Source organism: Ammodytes marinus (genome assembly GCF_949987685.1).
Source record: "Ammodytes marinus genome assembly, chromosome: 5".
Taxonomy (NCBI): domain Eukaryota; kingdom Metazoa; phylum Chordata; class Actinopteri; order Uranoscopiformes; family Ammodytidae; genus Ammodytes; species Ammodytes marinus.
The window spans coordinates 20,074,331-20,093,016 of record NC_137234.1 but is presented as its reverse complement, the minus strand read 5'-3'; the positions used below and the strand labels follow the sequence as shown (position 1 = coordinate 20,093,016).

At 42.9% G+C, this 18,686-nt stretch overlaps 1 protein-coding gene across 1 annotated transcript in view; it reads left to right on the top strand.

Annotated features, from left to right (window-relative positions):
* The first annotated feature begins 16,491 nt into the window (after positions 1 to 16,491).
* The window catches only part of ldlrad3 (low density lipoprotein receptor class A domain containing 3), an 81,196-nt gene continuing 79,001 nt past the window's right edge, over positions 16,492 to 18,686 (top strand). Inside the window, exon 1 of the mRNA XM_080028146.1 lies at positions 16,492 to 16,873. Coding sequence (XP_079884272.1) covers positions 16,819 to 16,873 — 55 coding nt within the window. The 5' untranslated portion in view covers positions 16,492 to 16,818. The remainder of the gene's footprint in view (positions 16,874 to 18,686) is intronic.

Genomic DNA, 18,686 nt, shown 5'->3' with positions numbered 1-18,686 from the left:
AGCGCGCACACAGTACAAAAGACAAGCGTATCATATTCATTGATTTTGACAAAAAGTTATTTTGACAAACATTTTCCAAAATACCTGACTCCACCTTTAAGCCTGCAATGTGGTGAGACATAAAACTGTTTGCCTGCGAGGTGATACAGATTGGGATCAATGATGGCAGTGGGTGCAGTGGAGAGGAGCCAGACTGCTTGGTTTCCTCTTGCTGATAATGGAACGTGGCTCTGAATAAAACGAACACCCCGCCTAGATAACACCTAGCGCTGTTCTTTCCGGGAGCTCTAGCACATTATGCTCGCTCTGTCACGGCTGTGATGAATCATCCTCACCGCAAGGATGAATGTAGAAGTTGGAGGCAAAATAAAGCATTCGTAGGCTGGCTCTCCAGAAACTCCGCCCAAAGGTACGTAGAAGTGAAAACAATACGTGTCTATAGTGTAATATCAAAAACTGAATATTAAAGGAGACCTATTGTGCCAATTCCTGGGGATTCAAATGTGTATTTCTGATGTCTGTAGAAAAGGTTTTCATGGTTTATTGTTCAAAGAAAATGTTTGTTTTGTCACACGGCCCATGCCTGATCACCTATTTTCAGACGATATTATTTACCCTCTCTATCAAATACTCAGTTTTGGCACCTGCCCCCCTTTCCGGAAAGCACAGTCTGCTTTGATTGGCCAGATCTACATGGGTGTTTACAGTATGCCCCACCCTGCTAATTATCTCTACCTACCTCAGCGGATGTTGGCACTGGCTGGCACTGATTAGTCAATTAACACTAGAACCGCCACGGGGTCAATTTGACCCATAGCTGTTTTTCAACTGCCCATAACTATACTTTTACGAAATATTGAAGCCCCCAACTCTTTGACTTTTCCCAAAATTGTGTTGTGATGCTCTCCCTATGGTTAAATAAAGTCACAAATAAAACTGGATTAAAAAACAGGCATTTATACCTAGAACCGCCACACTGACCCGCACAGGAAAATGGAATATTTTCGAGCAGGTTGCTAGGCAACGGCATTGTTTGGGGTCCGCGATCTGACAACTGTACGTGCAGTCATTCATAAACACTTACAATAAATTAGAGATGAAGATAAATACCTAACAACATTAGAATTACTAAGTGAAATGAGTGATGCCAGTCTGATAGCGAGAGATCAGAACTGAGCGCTGTCTTCCACACACCGCGGCTCGTCCAGCTCAACTGACAGACAGCTGAGTGCTGTCTGTGAGCCGGACAGAGAGCGTCGGAGGGATCCTCCGCCTCAAAACATGTCAACGTGGGGGAAAATGAATGAATAATCAATTAGAGCTTAGCTAAAAATAAGTGTGCCATGTTACTGTTTATTGTATTTAGGATTTTAGCTCATTTGGACGCTGTTTTGACCTTCTGTTTTCATTACTATAGCCTACTTGTGATATTAGGCTATATCTACTTTCAGTTTCATTACTGAGTCGCTACGAAACGTGATTATTGTTCTTAAATATACTTAGATTATAAAACAAGAGGTCCAAAACACAGATGATTATTAAACAAACTAATGTATGACTTTATACCACACTAGAAATGCACGGGTCAATTTGACCCGCCTGGCGGTTCTAGGTATAAATAGAATGCTGGCGGTTCTAGTGTTAAGCTCTGGTGTGCAGCTTGCTTCTACTCTCTGTTGCTTGGCTTACGTGTAGTAACCTATGGAGGGATGTTGTTCCCGTGGGAGTGTAATATGTTAATGAGCTTCAAATGGTCAATTTACACAATTTTTTGTCATAAGCAGCCCATACGAAAGTTGTATTGTGTTTTTTAATCGTTTGTGGGCTGGTATAGGGACACAAAATACCTTCACAATTGTGCACAAACACTGGAAAAGTCATGTTTTCATAATATGTAACCTTTTAAAGTTCTTGCTTGCCGCAGATCCTTCTGAATCTATAAAAGGACATGCTGCATTAAAATCTTGGAGACCAGAGTCCTTGTGTTTCTCTGCACCAGAGTTTGACGAACCGCCTACACACTCACTGTTCACAAAAACCTGGCAAGCGCCTTGGCCCCAAAAACAACACTCATGTTCTCGCCTCCGTCTCCTCGTCGCTCCTCATCCTCCCTTCACGCCTCTCATCATTCATGCAGTGTGCACAGTCTGTCCCTCTCTGGTTGCCCAGGAGCTTGTTAATTGCGTCGGTGACACAGGGTCTGTGTGTGAAGCAGCGGCGGTAATTGCTCTGGACTTGGCCTGAGGGGAGGAAAGGGTGCAGGTCGTTTGGCCTCCAGGTCTGCCCCAAGGCTACAAGATTAGATACATGCTGCCACGTTTGATGAGATGGATGGCATTAGCAGTTATTCTCCGCAGGGACAGAGTCTGCTATCAAACTTGTAACTGCATGGCCTCACTGGACTTGCCAGACTATACTAGTGCAGAGACTGTATCAATTTGGTATGTTTTTTTGCTTTATAGTTTGCCAGTATATCTGATGACATTGACAGCTGCAAGGCCACTGTGTTATCCATTCAGTTTGTTTGTTTCTCTTCACTCTTAATACGGGAAACTCAAATGCCATCGCTTGGCATAATTTGTAGACACACGTGCACTGCACAGGAGTGTCAGATTGAAATGACAGCTGTTGTCCAAATAGCTTTCTCTAAGTTGGTGTAAGTGTCAGTGGCCCCCATCCATCATGGGCTTTCTGTAAAAGACTGGAGATTCAAAGGTAGCATTTCAAGTGGAAGTAAAGTGAAATTGGCTGACCATGTAAATAAAACTAAAACTAAAATGTATTTAGGGGAGTTTTTTTGCTGAAATTTCCTGAATCTGATTTTATTTATTTCTAATTTATTCTTAGGGGTTGCTATTGTGTTGCTGGCACAACTTTCCTGAATGAAGAGGGTAGGCAATCCTAAATAACAAGAGGAAACAACTGTGCTATTGAGAGAATGCATGGCAATTGAGAAGTTAGCAGCACAGTAATTTCACAGCAAGAAGGTCCTGGGTTCAAACCACAGCTGGGGTGCCATTCTGTTTGGAGAGTTCCCTTCCACCTCAAAAACACATGCATGGTGAGTGCTGGCCTTAGATCCTAATTTGATTCCTTAGGGGATGCACCACAGCTGCCAACCGTTGCTAAATGGGTCATATACAGAGGCCAAATCTCCTCACAGTGTTGAAGGCAATATAACATGTAACAGGTGTTTCTTGAATTTCCAATTTCAAGGTAGCATCAACAGTCAACGGTAATGTTTTTGTCAGTCTAAGAAGAGGGCTTAAATGATGTCATAGAAATACATGTTGGAAACCATGACAAGAAGCTATAGTGTTATCTGTCAGCTTTGTCTTAACCAAGGGTGTCATGCTGTATCTTAAAGGGACACTGTGTTTAACTTTGGGTGTGTAAGAAGTCCCCTTTGCTTAAGGATATTAGTCGGTAACAATAGTTTTACGAAACCTGGTGAGTCCCAATAACATATTCTCACTGCCACTTTAATCTTCAAAGTTAATGATCTCACAACAAACAATACAGTGTGCGTTGGTGTACGCAATAAAAACAGATGCAATAAATGCATAACACTGACATTACGCATGTGTAGCATACAATGGCTATCTTTACAACCCTTATCGCATGGGGGTATTATGGGTTTGCAGTGATTAACCAAACATGAACAGCTCCACCGTAAAGGTTTGAAAGACTTTTAGAACGCTTTAGAGTTAGCTTTGTGTCCCCTCGGGTTGAAACAGCCTACAATGCCAGGAATTCAAGTAGTTACAAATCAGATACTGCACTCTTGGCAGTTAAGTGTGAGGGATTTCCAAGCAAATGTGATTTTGTTTCTTTTAAAACTATGATGAATGTTGTTGTGACATTGGAGCAGCCTTATTCAAATGCACATCACCATGCACTCGAATTCTTCCCTCATGTTATGTGAAATACACGTTGGTACAGCCTGACCATGCAGTACTCCACTCCAAGTCTTTTTCACAAGGTAAGATCTCAGATTATAAGTAGGAGAAAAACACTGAGAGACACAGGGCTGCCAATATCACTAAGAATGTGTACAGTCAACATGATTGTATCTATTGAGTTCTTTGCTGACATGTTGTATTACTGTCTGCCCTTGAATTACATGACAACACAAAAACAATCTTCAGCAGACTCGCACCATGGTGATGACTGCTTCTGGGAAATGACAAACAGATTAAAAATATGATCCTAATTGGACGCAGTCATGATAAGGCTTTAACTAAACAGGCACTCTTTTGTAATTGTTTCCCCGAAATTCTCTTTTCTGGAATTGGGCAGGACTGAATATAAAAGAAGGATTCCAACATGAGATTATTTGTAAGTGTTCATCCTCCTCTCTGTTATAGACACATTAAAATACCTCTCAGCTTTCCTGTTTGCCGTTGATGTGTCTGTCACTTTTATGGTGTTTCTACACTTAATCTCCATGTCGCCTACAGAACCAGCACTTGCAGGTTATGTATGGCAGGTGTGCTAATGACATGTGTTCAGCAATGGGAAAATAACTTTCTATCTCTGCAGTGTCACAAACATTTAATCAGAAATCAGCTGCAAATGCACTAGTGTTTCTGGATGGCTAGCCCACAAACTGCTAGTCCACAACATTAAAGAAAAAAGTATAAGCCAGGAGTGGATAAATCGAAAGAAATGAAAGAGAACATGTTATTTATCTATGTTTTTTTACTTGCAATTTTTGATGGATTTCTATGGAAACTGGAGCGGCAAATTGGCAGAATAGATATTTCAGTCTGCTATGTTTGTGATTTTCCTTCTCCCGTTTTAAGTGAGAGAATAAAGGTGTGGTCTCGAGGGCTGATACCTCTCTGCTGGAAAGAGACAGAACTACTTTCGAGGCAGCGAGAAAGATAATAAATTGGGTGTGAACTGAGGTGCAGTTTGAAAGAGAGAAGTGAGATTTAACAAGGCAGAATCTGCACCTATCGAGAATTCTATAGCAGATAGAACAATGTTCTATGATGTGAAGGGGCTCAGAGCATAAATACATTTGTTACTGCATTCAAGGAGCTTTTGAAACATATTTTTTTTCTATATGCCTTTCCAGCTAGGCAGCTGCATTTCTGTTTGGTAGCCTCTGAGTCTGTATTCAATCATCCTTTAGAATTATTGATGTGCCTTTTATTTGGAGCAGAGGAAATGGGACATCGGACTTATAACAAAGGGCAGACATTGTGGGGATGGAGCAGAATGAAAAGTAAGCCTATCCTCCAAACTGATTGACACATCAGAGCTAACTGTGAAACAACCGCGGGAACAGCGTTTTCTTTTCGAAGCTAAAAAAAGGCAGTTGCCGAATTCAAATAATGTATAATGCACACGATAGCAACAAGGGGATTAAAGCCCCTATTTCTCCCACATATGTCCACATATACGCCACCGGAGCCCCAAATCCTGTCTTTCTTCAATTTTATTGTCTCTCCAAAAAACAGGCTAACATCCATTAGCGCTGGCAGGCAGGGGATTGAGATAAATGTGTTCCAATTTTAACCACACCTCTCTGACTGTCCCGCAGGGTCTCTCTCGCATTTGCACAGAAGACGTGAAGTGGGCAGTGGAGCTGTCCCAAGGTCTGTTTGTAAAGTGGCCTTGCAATCTCTATACCTGTGGCTGGAATACCGGTAAGATATCAAATGAATAGATGCACAGACAACTACTACTTTCTCTCCGTCTTTCTGTAAGTTTTTCCCTCCTACATTCTCCTATGCAGACATACTAGGCCTATATATCCCTTGAGAAGACTCACTCCACCACCTTCAAAGGTCAGTCCTTTAAACGTAGCCACTCTATCTCCGTTTTTTTCCTGCATGGTAGATAATGGGCAAAAAGGATGGCAGCGCTGTGCATGCAAACACACTCACTGAGAGCCCCTAACTGATAACTCAGTGGAAAAAAAATAAATCACCGGCTTGTTTCAGAGAGCCTGTGTCTGTTTATTCACACTTTGCTTGAGTCATAGCTGCACTTTCTACAGAATCCTTTCCCCATGAAAGCCTTGTGTATGACAGAGAGGGGGAATAAGTGGACACAATAAAACTTCCTCTCTTCCTCACATTCAACATCTAACTGTCCCCTGGCTTCTTGTGTGCGATTAAGTTTGATTCCTCTCGTTGCCGTAGTAGCCGATCAGTTAATGCTCAGTTAACCATGTGTCCACCTCAGCACATAACTCACGTACAACTCTGAAACATTGTGCTTTGACTTTAACCATGATGTACGAGCCGCCATTAGGCCATAATGATATTAAAATGGCCGTCTGATTAAAGGAGCATCCAGTCATGTTAATTGTTCTTATGAAGAAAGGTCAGCCTCAGCATGCTTCTGATCCCAATGCAGGCGCCGCCAGCAACGGTATTTAATGAGACACTTTCACAATTGAATTAACCACAGGGAAACAAAGACAGAGGGCCAGGGCTTTTCTGCTCCCTACTGACATTTATGGGACATGCTGGGTCCTGAGGGAACTCGAGGAATATAGCCGGTAGTTTGTCGCCCCATCAAACGTTATAGAGGATGGATCACGCACAAACGCTGTTCAAAAACTTCAAGCCCATAAATAATCATTTCAAGTGTGTGTGTGTGTGTGTGTGTGTGTGTGTGTGTGTGTGTGTGTTTTAGCTATTGTCAGCACTACACAACACACAAACATGCTCCGGAACCCCCACCCCACCAAACCCCCTCCCTCCCCCCCTTATCCCTACATGCTGGATTTGGCCTTCCCCTGCCGACATGCTGAGGTGGCCCCCTTCCTTTGAGGATTAGCCACGATCAAAGCTATATGCTCATTCCACGCTCAAATTTCCTGTCTCCAAACAGCGGGCGGGAAACCCCCATTGGCCCACACACACACACATACACATACACAGAGTCACACACACACACACACACACACACTCACCTCTGTATCAGGCGGCCGGGTATACGCCTCAGGCATGCAAGAGTGGGCAGGGAAATACACAGCTAGAAACTTTTTATTATGCCGCAAACATTTTCATGGCTTGCTGGTGTATTTTGTACCGGTTTCAAGGGACTGATTTACAGGTGGACCACAATGCGTCGCTAACACTCCCTCGCCATTTGGAATTTGAATGGCTCCCTTCATGTCGCCCAGACAGAGACATGTTTAGACTGCAAACAATGTTATCTTCACAGTTCAAAATATGTCTCATATTTAAACTTTGCTCCACTTTTCTGCTGCTATGGTTTAGATACAGTACTGTGTGTGTGTGTGTGTGTGTGTGTGTGTGTGTGTGTGTGTGTGTGTGTGTGTGTGTGTGTGTGTGTGTGTGCGCGTGTGTGTATCAATGTGCCTGCTAATAAATGAACCAGACATGTGTAATAAAAATTTTATATTTGACCATTTCCCGTGGTGCCTGGAGGGTTTGGTGCCCAGCATCAGTGGTCATTGAGCTGGTAATTCCACATCCTGTGATCAAAATCCATCTCAGCAAGCTCCTTCACCACCCTGACGCCGTTCCCTTATTTCCCTTGCCTGCCACTCTCCTCGCTGCTCTAATCAGAGCCCAGAGCAAACCCTGTGGCACAGTTTATTCCAGTTAACCGGTCAAACCCCACTTCCTCCCCCCATTGGGCAGTCTCTTGTTTAAGTGTGTACCCAGACTCAAGGCCTTTCTAGATCATTTTTAACAGCTTCAGTGCTGCCTGCTATCATCCCCTGTGTTTGGTCCCTTGAACAGTATCGAACCCCACCCATGACCCACTCTATCACACCCTTAATGAAAAAACTCTCTTAAAGGTGCACTATGTAATTCCTCGTTTCCACCAAATAGAGCGGGTCGGGTCGGAGCGGCTCAGAGCGGGACAGCTCTCTTAAGAATCTCGCCGACCCTACCCTTACTGATAGGGCGGGGTTTAGGCTGGACTGCCATAGCCGCCAGAATATGGGTCAAACTATCGGGCTGTGGAACAACTGTGGTCAAGCCATCGGTCTCTCGTTTTTGCTTGGTCAAACCAGCCACTTCTTTATTTATTTCCCCCGTGCTGTGAGCGTATTACGCCGGTAAATGCACAGAGACGGCTCGGTGCAAGCTGACAGAGACAGTGAGCGAACAGCGCTGGCTGCAGCAGCTACACGACATCGTAGCAATGGGACACAGTGTATCCCACTGATTAATTTAATGACGAGGAAAAACAACACACAATAAACAGTGCTGCGCTCACATTTTTTGACTCTCTTCACTCTTGCCGAGGTGACTGCACACGGCGGAAATTATTCTTTCGACCAATCAACAGACGGCAGTGTGTAGCTCCACCTTTTCGGCACCCTTTCAGGCGGCTGGTACCCCAACGGAGGAGTACCGAAAATGGGAGCGACTTAGAGAGGTTAGGCCTCGTTTCCACATACGTACATTCTCGTATGTGATCCAAAAGGATCCGAACGAAAGTCCATTAATTCCTATGTGATTCTCCGTAATGTCCGTTTGCCTCCGAAACTCCTCCCCTCCATAATATTTCTGTCCTGTTTCTGTCCGGTATCGGTATTATATACGTTCAAATAATTGAACTTTTTACGTGGATTATGGAAGTTTTGCTAGGTTAGCTTACATGCGATGTCCTTCCACTCAGTTAATGTTGATCGTCAAGTCAGTTTGATGATTAAAAAGTACTAGTTCTACTATAGTTCATATAGTTTGAACACTTTGTGAATCAGAGTGAATGTTGTTCTGCTAAAATATTACATACTTTATATACGTGATACACTGTATACAGTCGGATCGTTTTTTATCAGTTTGATATTAAATACAGTCATCATATGTGTCCTTTTGATATGAAATACAATCAGATTTATTAGTTTAATGACACAAGTGAGAGTGCCCGCGATCGCTGCGTCGTCGCCAGAGACACGGACGCCCAGACTCTCTTGAGATTTCCTTCCGTTGGACACTAGAGGCAACCTCCGTAAAACGGACACGAGTGACATACGTATGTGGAAACGAGGCGTTAGGCTCGCTTATATACGTACCCTACCAAACTTTTAGCAAATGGAAAGCCAAAATAACCGGACCGAACCGCTCCAAACCCGGAAAATTGGATCCCCTGGAACACTGTTTGAATTCAGAAAGCTACCTGTTGGACAGCAGCAGGGCCCACAGCTTTGTTTAAAAAATATCTTTGCCTTACGTTTGGCTCCAGGTGCCTCAAAATTAAAACATTTTGACATGAAGATATGTATAAGCGACTTTGAGAACTGAGAAAAGCGCTATATAAATAACATGCATTATTAAATATAATGATTTAATTATTGATGACTAAAAATAACATGTAGAGTCAATATTTTCTAAACTAACTGCAGGATACGCATATGTAAACAAATCCCTCTCCTACTGCATAGTGCACCTTTAACGTCATTAACTTTCAATTTATTAGAGATATTTCCTGCTAGAAACCCTGAACCCTCTTTAACCAGCCCATATACTGTATATTAATGCACCTGACTGCCGAATATTATGTATGACCCAATTCTTTCTTCCCTGCTTGCTCTAACTTTCTTTTGTTCTCAATGGCTGTCCGCTGCTCCTTCTATTCTAATTCACACTTCAATAGCTCAAACGTGTCACTCGGTGGCGCAAAACATATTTGTTCATTCCGACATCTCCTAGATATGCAGTACAGCGCTGATGTAATATTCTCAAGGTTAGTCTCAATGTTACCCCTCAGCAAATATGGGTCTTTTTTTATCTAACACAAATATAGCTTGGAGCACACAGAGCACTCTGATGAAAAATGCAGAATAGGGCCAGCGCGTGGCATGAAGGCTGGGAACGTGGGGCCCACTTTGGCTCATGAAAAAACACCTGTGACAGTTGATGGTCCCTTAAACGAAGGCAGCCTGAGGGTGTGAACGCTAGGCAAAGCCAAAAATAATTGCTTTAAAACAGGCCAAGTCTGCTGGGAAGCGCTAGTGCCTTTTTTCATCCCGGCCTCACTCCATCACTTGACCTTCTGGCCCTGATGCTCTCGACTGTCCTTCTGTTTTCCACTCTCTGGTTCACTCTCTGTGATATCCACACCTCTGCTATCCTTCAATATTCTGTTAGAATGTGTCAGTGGAGGTCACACGGCCCCCACATGAATGCACAATTGAACAAGATCAGTTCTTTTAATTCAGTTAAATCCCAAGCCCATTTTAATTTGATTTGACCAAAGCTTTCAGTTTTAATGTGAACACCCGTTTTGAAAGATGACAACAGCAACTGCCTGGCAGAGGCTAAGAAAGAGAGATGGAATTGAAAAGGTGGATAGTAAGCAGCAAGGAAGCTCCACACCAGAAATAATAAAGACAATGATTAATTGCATGGATGGAATGAATTGGTAGAATTGTTTTACTCTCTGGGAAGTTATTTTGTAATGCTTGAGAATTCAATGCTGGTGCTTGCGAGCGGCTGGCCAGAGGGTGTCTGACCAAAAGTCCTCATACATAAATGACAAATTAATAGTTAATTTTTTTTAAAACAACACAGTTGCAAAAACAAGCTGTCGGGAGCATATTGTTTGTCTTTGACTTACAAAGTCACATGGCCCTTACAAATGAGCATTTCCTGAAGTTATAGCTTACCTTGGCTAGGGTTATGCAAACAAAACTACTGCATTGTTGTGACACTTAACCAGTGCTGACTGTTAAGAGATGGTATGCGAAGCTTACTGTTTAGTATCTGCGCTACAACGTCATGCCACTTCCATCTTTGCTTCTGAGAAAGAACAATCATTATTTGGCATGTTCTCCACTTGTCATAAAACCATAAACATGAGTTGTTATAAGTTGTTGAAGAAACCCACATTGGTATTGTAGTTTGCAATGTTTGAAAGCTGGTCCAGAGGTTTAGTCTATACAGACATATCCTGACAAATGTTGGATGAACTGACATAACATTTGGTAACAACATTCATGGTCCCCATGGGATGGATCCTAAAGATATCGGTGAGCCACTGACTTTCTTTCTAGTGGCAACATTATGCTAAGAATTTCAGTTGACTGATGGTTGAGGGGATGTTGAATCATTAAATATAATTAGGTTTCCCAGAGGATGAATATGGCTTTGATGATCCACTGACTTTTCATCTAGCTTTCACTTATCCAGTGAAATATTTTCACATCTTTATGAGGGATTGTTAGACAGATTCTTTAGTGGTGGTTGAACTTTTATTTCAGAGTGAAACATCTCTATAGTTGGGTTTCCCTGAAGATTGGAAAAGACATTTATGCTCCCCACATGATGTAATGTAATAACTTTGGTGATTTGAAGTTTCCGTACATCGTCGGGTCAGAATTTCAGATGCAGTACTTTGGTTTATGACCTATTACCTGCAAAACTCATGAAATTCCCATCAGCCTCCGCTGTGCTTTACTGCATTTGGCTCAAAGCACCACTGTGCCGAAATATAGAGCCTCACAGAGGACATGTCCCAGTCGGACACAGCGCCCCCGGTGTATCTGCTCTCTCTAATCCACCACCGTTTAAACTCAATTCACAATAATTTCATCACTTAAGAGTGACGTCTACAATTGCACAAGCAGCAGTTCAGTTTATAGTTTGCCTAAAGAGAGGGGCAAAATCTAAAGGGATGATAGCTTGATGAGTGCTCACAGTTAACCAATGTCTACTAATCATGCATACATGAGAGGAAATTGCCCGTTGCTTGCTCAGCTGGGCTTGACCTTATTTGAGGCTGTTATTTAGAAATGCCTCTGCCTGATGTTTGGGAGCAGATGTGATAAAACGGACCATTGCGACCTTGTGAAGCAGGTTCACCACAGAGAGTAAAGCCAGCCTCTCACAGCTATATATTTGAGCTCATTTGGATCTCTATCCTTCAGAAACAACTTTTGGCAGTGTGTAGTCCTGTTTCCTGTGTTTGTTTGACTTGATAAAGAAGTTGTAACGTGAATCGATTCCATTGTACTCATTCATTTGCATTGCGCTAATTGAGGTTAAATTATCTTTTGTATTGAGGGTTCCTTAGTACCTTCCTTGTCTGGGTTTTAACGAGGATTTCCCATCAACATAGAGCAGTAGTATAATATAAGCCACCAGCCATTTACTGTACTTTTCCTTCAAATAGCGCAGGGATTGATCTTATTGTTTGATAGTCACATGCATGTATTTGTGTTATGTCCGTCATGCTAATGCTATGTTTGCCACAGTCATTATCATCCTTGTTTTTTTTTCAAGTTTGCTATGTTACCCATTCCAATCTGTGCATCATTCTGTTGAGCCCAATTAGGAAATAAATTGTTGATGCTTCAGGCGTTTCTCACTTAAATTGTTATCTGCCCCTACCTCTGAGCATACCAAATCAATATATGTTCCTCATTTAATTCTCAGACTGGGTCTTATAGATTGGCAGTCACTCACACACACACACACACACACACATGCACCCACAAACTGCCCTTTCTATCTCCCCACTGATTCAATTGTAGATGACTATCTGATGTCCCCGCAGCGCCAGTCGGCCATACGTCAGCTTTCCTAACCAATGTCAATGGAACTAGGCATTGATCACATAATTGAATGATTATTCAATTAATGCACTTGGAAGGGGCTCGAAGGATGAGTGGGGGTGAACATGACGTGGTAAGAGTTCCGTAAGTACGCAAGAATGTTCGACCACTGTATGTTTGTGTGTTGGTTCGTGTCTTTACATTTGATTGCATTTGAGTGTGTGCTGTTGTTCCCAGAGAGGTGTGTTAGCCATGCCAACTTCCTAATGGGCCAGCAGAGACATTTCCCGAAATCATTAGCGCATTGCCCCTTGATGCATCCTCTCTCTCCCCCTCTGTTTTCCCCCCATCTCTCTGCTAGTGCTGCTACTTTCTGACTCAAACATCTGCTCACAAACAAAGATGCCCTTCTCACGGGTACGCTGGTTATTAAATGTAAGATGAATGTCAAGAGACTCATGCCAAAGAGAGCCAAACTGAGCCATTGCCGGTCCTGTAGGGGCCTTGGCATTTCAGCGGCTTGGTCCGAGGCGGTTTGACAAGGCAAGGACATGTCATCCAGGGAGCTTTCATGGGTTGTATTATTGCTCAAGCCCTCATTTCACACTATCGTTATAAAAAGTGATATATTAGCAGAGCCTTCACTGACAACAGTCACTGTCGTAGGGGGCAAAGTTATAGTATTTACTTTCAGTAGTACCCTACAGCTTGCATGTAATAATCCTTTGCAATATAAGGTGATACCTTAAAGGTTACAAAATAGTTTCAGGATAGGGGGGTTTGTTTACATTTATATGAGCCTGCAGTGAGTTTACAAAACTATATTTACATGTAATTCTCAGTAATTAATAATTATATAATCATAAATCAAAAGAAAATTATTTTAAAGGCTCCTGAACCCAAACATAAGAACTATAGAGTCCTGCTGCTGTAAACAACATCAGTGAAACAGTAGGCCTACATTTACCAGGTAGCTTTCTAACTTCAAACAGTGTTCCAGGGATCCAATTCTTCCTGTGAGCAACGTTTGTTTATTAGGCTATAAGAATATACCTTAGTTGCATAGTGCACCTTTAAGAATAAAGGAATGTGTTGTTGTTGTGCATTTCTCCTCTCCTTCACTATCTCTTTCTATTACATTATCCCCCCAAAAAATGCCTCTTCTTTATTCTCGCACCGCCTTGCTCACCTTCTTCTCCCTTTCCTCATCCACCTCCTGATTATTTTCTTGCAGCTTGCTTCCTTATCCATTCTCCTTTTCTACCACTGTGACAATGTGTTCTCTCTCTCTCCACACACACACACACACCCACTGAGTCCCTTTGTGCTGCTCCCTTTACACATCCCCTTACCTCTTGTTTCATCTGAATCCGAATGAATCTCCCTCTCTCTTTCTCTATCTCTCTCTCTCTCTCTTTCTCTCTCTCTCTCAGCGCCACCAGTCTCACCCACAGGCAAAGTCATTCCAGGTATTTTACGCTCCCCTCCTCTCGGACGATCAGATCGCACACTATACCTCACAGTCATTTTCCAAATTTGGCCTCTAATTGGGTTTCTCCTACGATTAAGTCAATAGCAACCTTCATATTAGAGTTTAATGTCCCCTAATGAGTCCATTGGTTGGCCAGGGGCTAATTAGGTCTGAGCTGTTTATAGATAGCCCTAAACTAATGGACATGCATTATACTGCAATATTGTGTGTCAATCAGTGCTATTGAGCCCATTTCCGCTTTTAGCTCGCAGCCTTCTTGTGCAGAGCCCCCCCCCCCCAAAAAAAAAAAAAAAAAAAAACAGATTATACTGCTATGGTTCATGGATCAGGCTGTATAATTTGTGAAACAGCTCAGCATTAACGTTAATGATAACTCCAGGGGAGCGGAATCAAATCCATTAAGCATTGACTGACAAATCCTCTTCCTCCTCAGCAAGCATTTAGTTTTATTAGTGTTGATTGTATCGAGGGTTGATGACGAGTGGGAGACTTGTGTCTGCTTTTGTTAGCTGTGGCGATCACTCCGATATTCATATCTGCCAAAAGTGGTTAGGCTACGCAGTGCACGCGCCCAGCAATCTAAAATCGGGCCTTGTCATGACAAGAGTGATATAAATAAGGCCCTGCAGGCAACAATGTTGGGGATATGAGGACAAGATGGCCCCGGCAGAAGCTATCAAGCTGGAAATCTTTGACAAAGTATTAACAGATCTGATTGACGTTGCCAAGACCCTTTTTGCTGTAGAGTTTCAGTCTGCACGCGGCTTTGGGCTTGATAAGGAAGTGTGAGGATGAATACAAAGTGAGCCACAAGGAGTTTGATACTGGGACCCATCCCAATCATACACCCTGCAGGTTAACATGCCATCACAAGGAAGGGTTGGTTTGAAGCGAGGGATTGTCTGTCTGCACACAGCTGCAGTCCCACGATAAAGAGGAGAGGTTTGACAGGTGAAGCCTCCTATCCGAATTCCATGCCTCTCTCTCTGTCTCTCTCAAATTCAATCCAGCTCAAAAATTGGCCTGGAAAAGCCAATATATAAAGCATGTCCGTGGATACTCAGTGCTCTGTCTGTGTTGTGTGATATCAATTTATTCCCTGCCTGAAAGTAACTAGAAAGAGACACCAGCTGAAACACAACAAAAAAGAAGAAAATCTCTTCATGTGAGTCTATTCTGCCACTTTCAGTGCCAACACCAACATTCCTCTAAAAAGGTACTTGTCTCTTTTAACTTTCATCAAGGCAAACCATCCGTTAAAAGATTGCTGCTCCAAACAGGTTGACCGCCATCTGTTGCCTCCATATCAACCGTTTTTTTTTATTAACAGTTTCAAAATATTTACACTCATATTGGATACACCTCAGCAAGCAAGCAATATCGGGCCTGTTGTTGATTTAGTTTTCCTTGCCACATTCAGGTGAACCTTCTGCAGGTAGAGGTGGGCTCACAGATGGCCAGCAGCGTCATGGCTTTCTGCACAAGGGCCACAAAGCTGTCTTTTTGTTTATGTCAGACAGCTGTGGTAGAGCCTGAGATGCACACCGGTATCATGTTTACTGATAACACTGACGCAGTTTGAAGTAAGATAAAACCCCAAATCTGAGAACTAATTAAAATATAATGACGATAAGATGAAACTACTGATACGAAACAAAAACTATAATGAGTTTTTAGCGGCCCCTCTATCGGGCTAAATCATTGTGTCTTTAACCTGCCCAGGTGATCTGAAAATGTAGCTAAAATGTGGCTGTTTGGTGCAGGAGGTTTTCAGAAATTTTCATATGAAAGTTTTTCCTCTCAACTTTGCAGTCCTAGCTTGTATTTAGAAGACCCTGGCCTGCACAGGGTCAACTTACTCTGCTCTGTTTCTTTTTAGGTATTAAGGATTGTGTTATTGGATTTAATGGCTCATGCAATCATTTACATACAGTACATGCATTGCACACACAGTCAAAAGAGGAAAACTCCAGATTGAAGCTGATGACAATTGATGTCCATCACCTTGCAACTTCACCACTGAGCACAATGTGGGCTCCAGACTGCCCACACAGGCTACAACAGATTGAAAGACCACTTTAATGTGTTATTACTCTGGCACAAATGAGTTGCATAAGGCAACTGTGTAAAACAAGTAAAGACCATAGCCTTAGGTTTTACACATTTCCTAAAGAAAATGTATGGCCTGTGTTGAACAGCCTGGTTATGCTGGTCCTACTAACATTTGTAGGCTAGGCACCAATATAAGTTTTTGAGTGTGAGTCAGTGTGTTATTTTGTTATTGTGCCGTCTCTGCTGATACTTGCCCACATGTAGAGGAGGCGAGCTCACAGAACAACAGTAGGCTATGCTAAGTGCTAACTTTGTGAATAACGGTGATTTGCTTTCTAACAGCAGTGCAGTGCTTTAGCTAGTGGGGACCGTTAGCAGTCCCTAACCCGCAGTTTGGGGACCTCTGTGCCGGACTGGCCGACCTCTGCTCCGGCTCTCTGCCTCCCGACTCCGCCTCTCTCAGCACCAACACACGAGCAACTCCCCAGCCTGCCTGCCGCCACCCCGGAGCCCCTTCCAGCTTCTTCCCATTCCCCACACCGGACTCCATACTTCTGTCCCAAGCCGAACCCACCTCTCTCACGCTACATGTAGGTAGACTATTCTAGGCTTCTCCTAGTTTTATAAGGAGGAGAAAAGAGAGAAAATTCCAACTTGAACAGCACAATAGGCAGGAGGAGCTGTCTCGGAGAAGTTTTTCTTCGTTGCCCCCAGTTTTTGGCCCCGTAGCGGGGCAGGACAGCAGGGGCAGGCCAGGGGAAATAAGGAAGACCGTATGATGTGGATCTGGTACCTTCTGCTTGGTTCGGGGTCAGGCTCAAGAACTGTTGGTAAGTTTTCCTAAAAAAGCACACGGAAACTAATGCTGTCACGGCGCCGATACACTTCAGTTTACGGGTGGGTTAAAAGGAAGGGGGGGAAGTAAAATCTTTCTTTTGAAGTGTTCGCTGTATGGTAGCCTACGGCTACACTGTTCACAGGTTGTTGCGGTTGTCTTATTTTGTAATTCGACGAGTTTGTTGAAACTCACAGGGATAACCTCCACGAGAAAAAGTTCCCGATTCTCTATTTTGAGCGACTCAACGAGTTTATTTATTTATTTGTCTGCCTTGCAGCCGTGGGCAACAGTTTCAAATTCCCTCGCGCATGTCGACTGCATTGATTGCTCTGGGTGCATGTCCCCCTTCACTTCTGAGTGAGAATATTTTTTCTGTTCTGACACCCCACATGTCATATCCAACTACTGTGTGTTTTTACAGAGACGGGGTTACAGTCTCCTTCAGGTTAAGTTATGACCGCGAGGTTGTTGACAGGGCGGTGTTGACAAGTCAATCTGTTTTCCAACCCCGCCATGGCAGCTGGGGCCCCCAGTGGAGGACAGTTAGGACAGTCAGCTGGCACTTCATCTCTGGAGTGTTGTGCTGCTTTTCCAATCAGTGACACCTATCCACTGGTTATTACAATGTGCTGCAAAACAAACTGTTTTCATTGACAGCCTGCAGTGAATAGCCTACCTGCATGCATGTGAAACGTGATAATGAGGGCTTCAGAGATAAACAGCCTCAAAGGCATGGCGAGGAACTATCTGCTATCTGCCTATGTAATGGAGAACACTATTTGTGTTCATCTGCACATGCTTTAGGCTATCAAAAGGGGTTTTCAGGCCCAGCACGGTGAATTAAATCTAAACTAAAACCTATTGGGTTTAACTTGCAAACTGTTTGTATGCAATCTCATGTAGGCCTACAAGTGTTTATCAATCTTCTGATACATGCTACAGGTCAGATGTAGCCTACTCGGTTTGGGCAAATCAGTCCACATCAACAGTAGGTATATCAAGCATATCCAAATGTGTTTTTCTGTTAGGCTAATATTGCTGGTGCATTGAATGAGCGCAGCTACTAAAGCCCCGAAGATACTTCAGTTACCGTAGCCCTATATCTTGTTTATGGGATAAATGTTGACATGTCACAGAAGAGAAAGGCACAGACAAACAAGCGGCTTCAGTTACAGGGTCCTGGTATTGTATGCTGACCCACTGTCACACTGAGCAAATTTGACATGTTCCTAGTACCTGTAACACTTGTGCTTTTCCTTCCATGAAATGTGAATAGATCTGCTGTTGAAAAAGAGCCATTGGTGCAGATTTAATTTCAGCTTTTTGTGCCTCTAAAATGATGTGTACTCTGTGTGAACAAACAATGTACAGGACCTCTGAGACTTACGTCAACTTTTAAATTTTACACAGGTTATGCAACACGTTTGGTTAGTGTGTATTTTCTTCCACGCGGCGTTGGTCAAACGTGCATATGAATATCTTTCTGTCATCGGCATTGAGAGTGAAGTGTGTAAATATAATTATACAGAGGTGTGGGCTGCCAAACTCCACCTCTGTTTGCTCTATTGGACACACACGTGATTGATGTCAGACATATTCTCCCAGAATATAACTGTAGTATACATACTACAGTATGTATACTACAGTTATATACTACAAAAACACATGTGTTTTTCATCAGTATTGCAAGTGTTTTTATAGCTTTAAATAAACAAATAGTATTTTATCCTTTTATTAGCTCACAACCTGACCAGGGTTATAATAATGTCAGATACGTGATCGTGTGTGTTGTGTTGTTGCCCAGA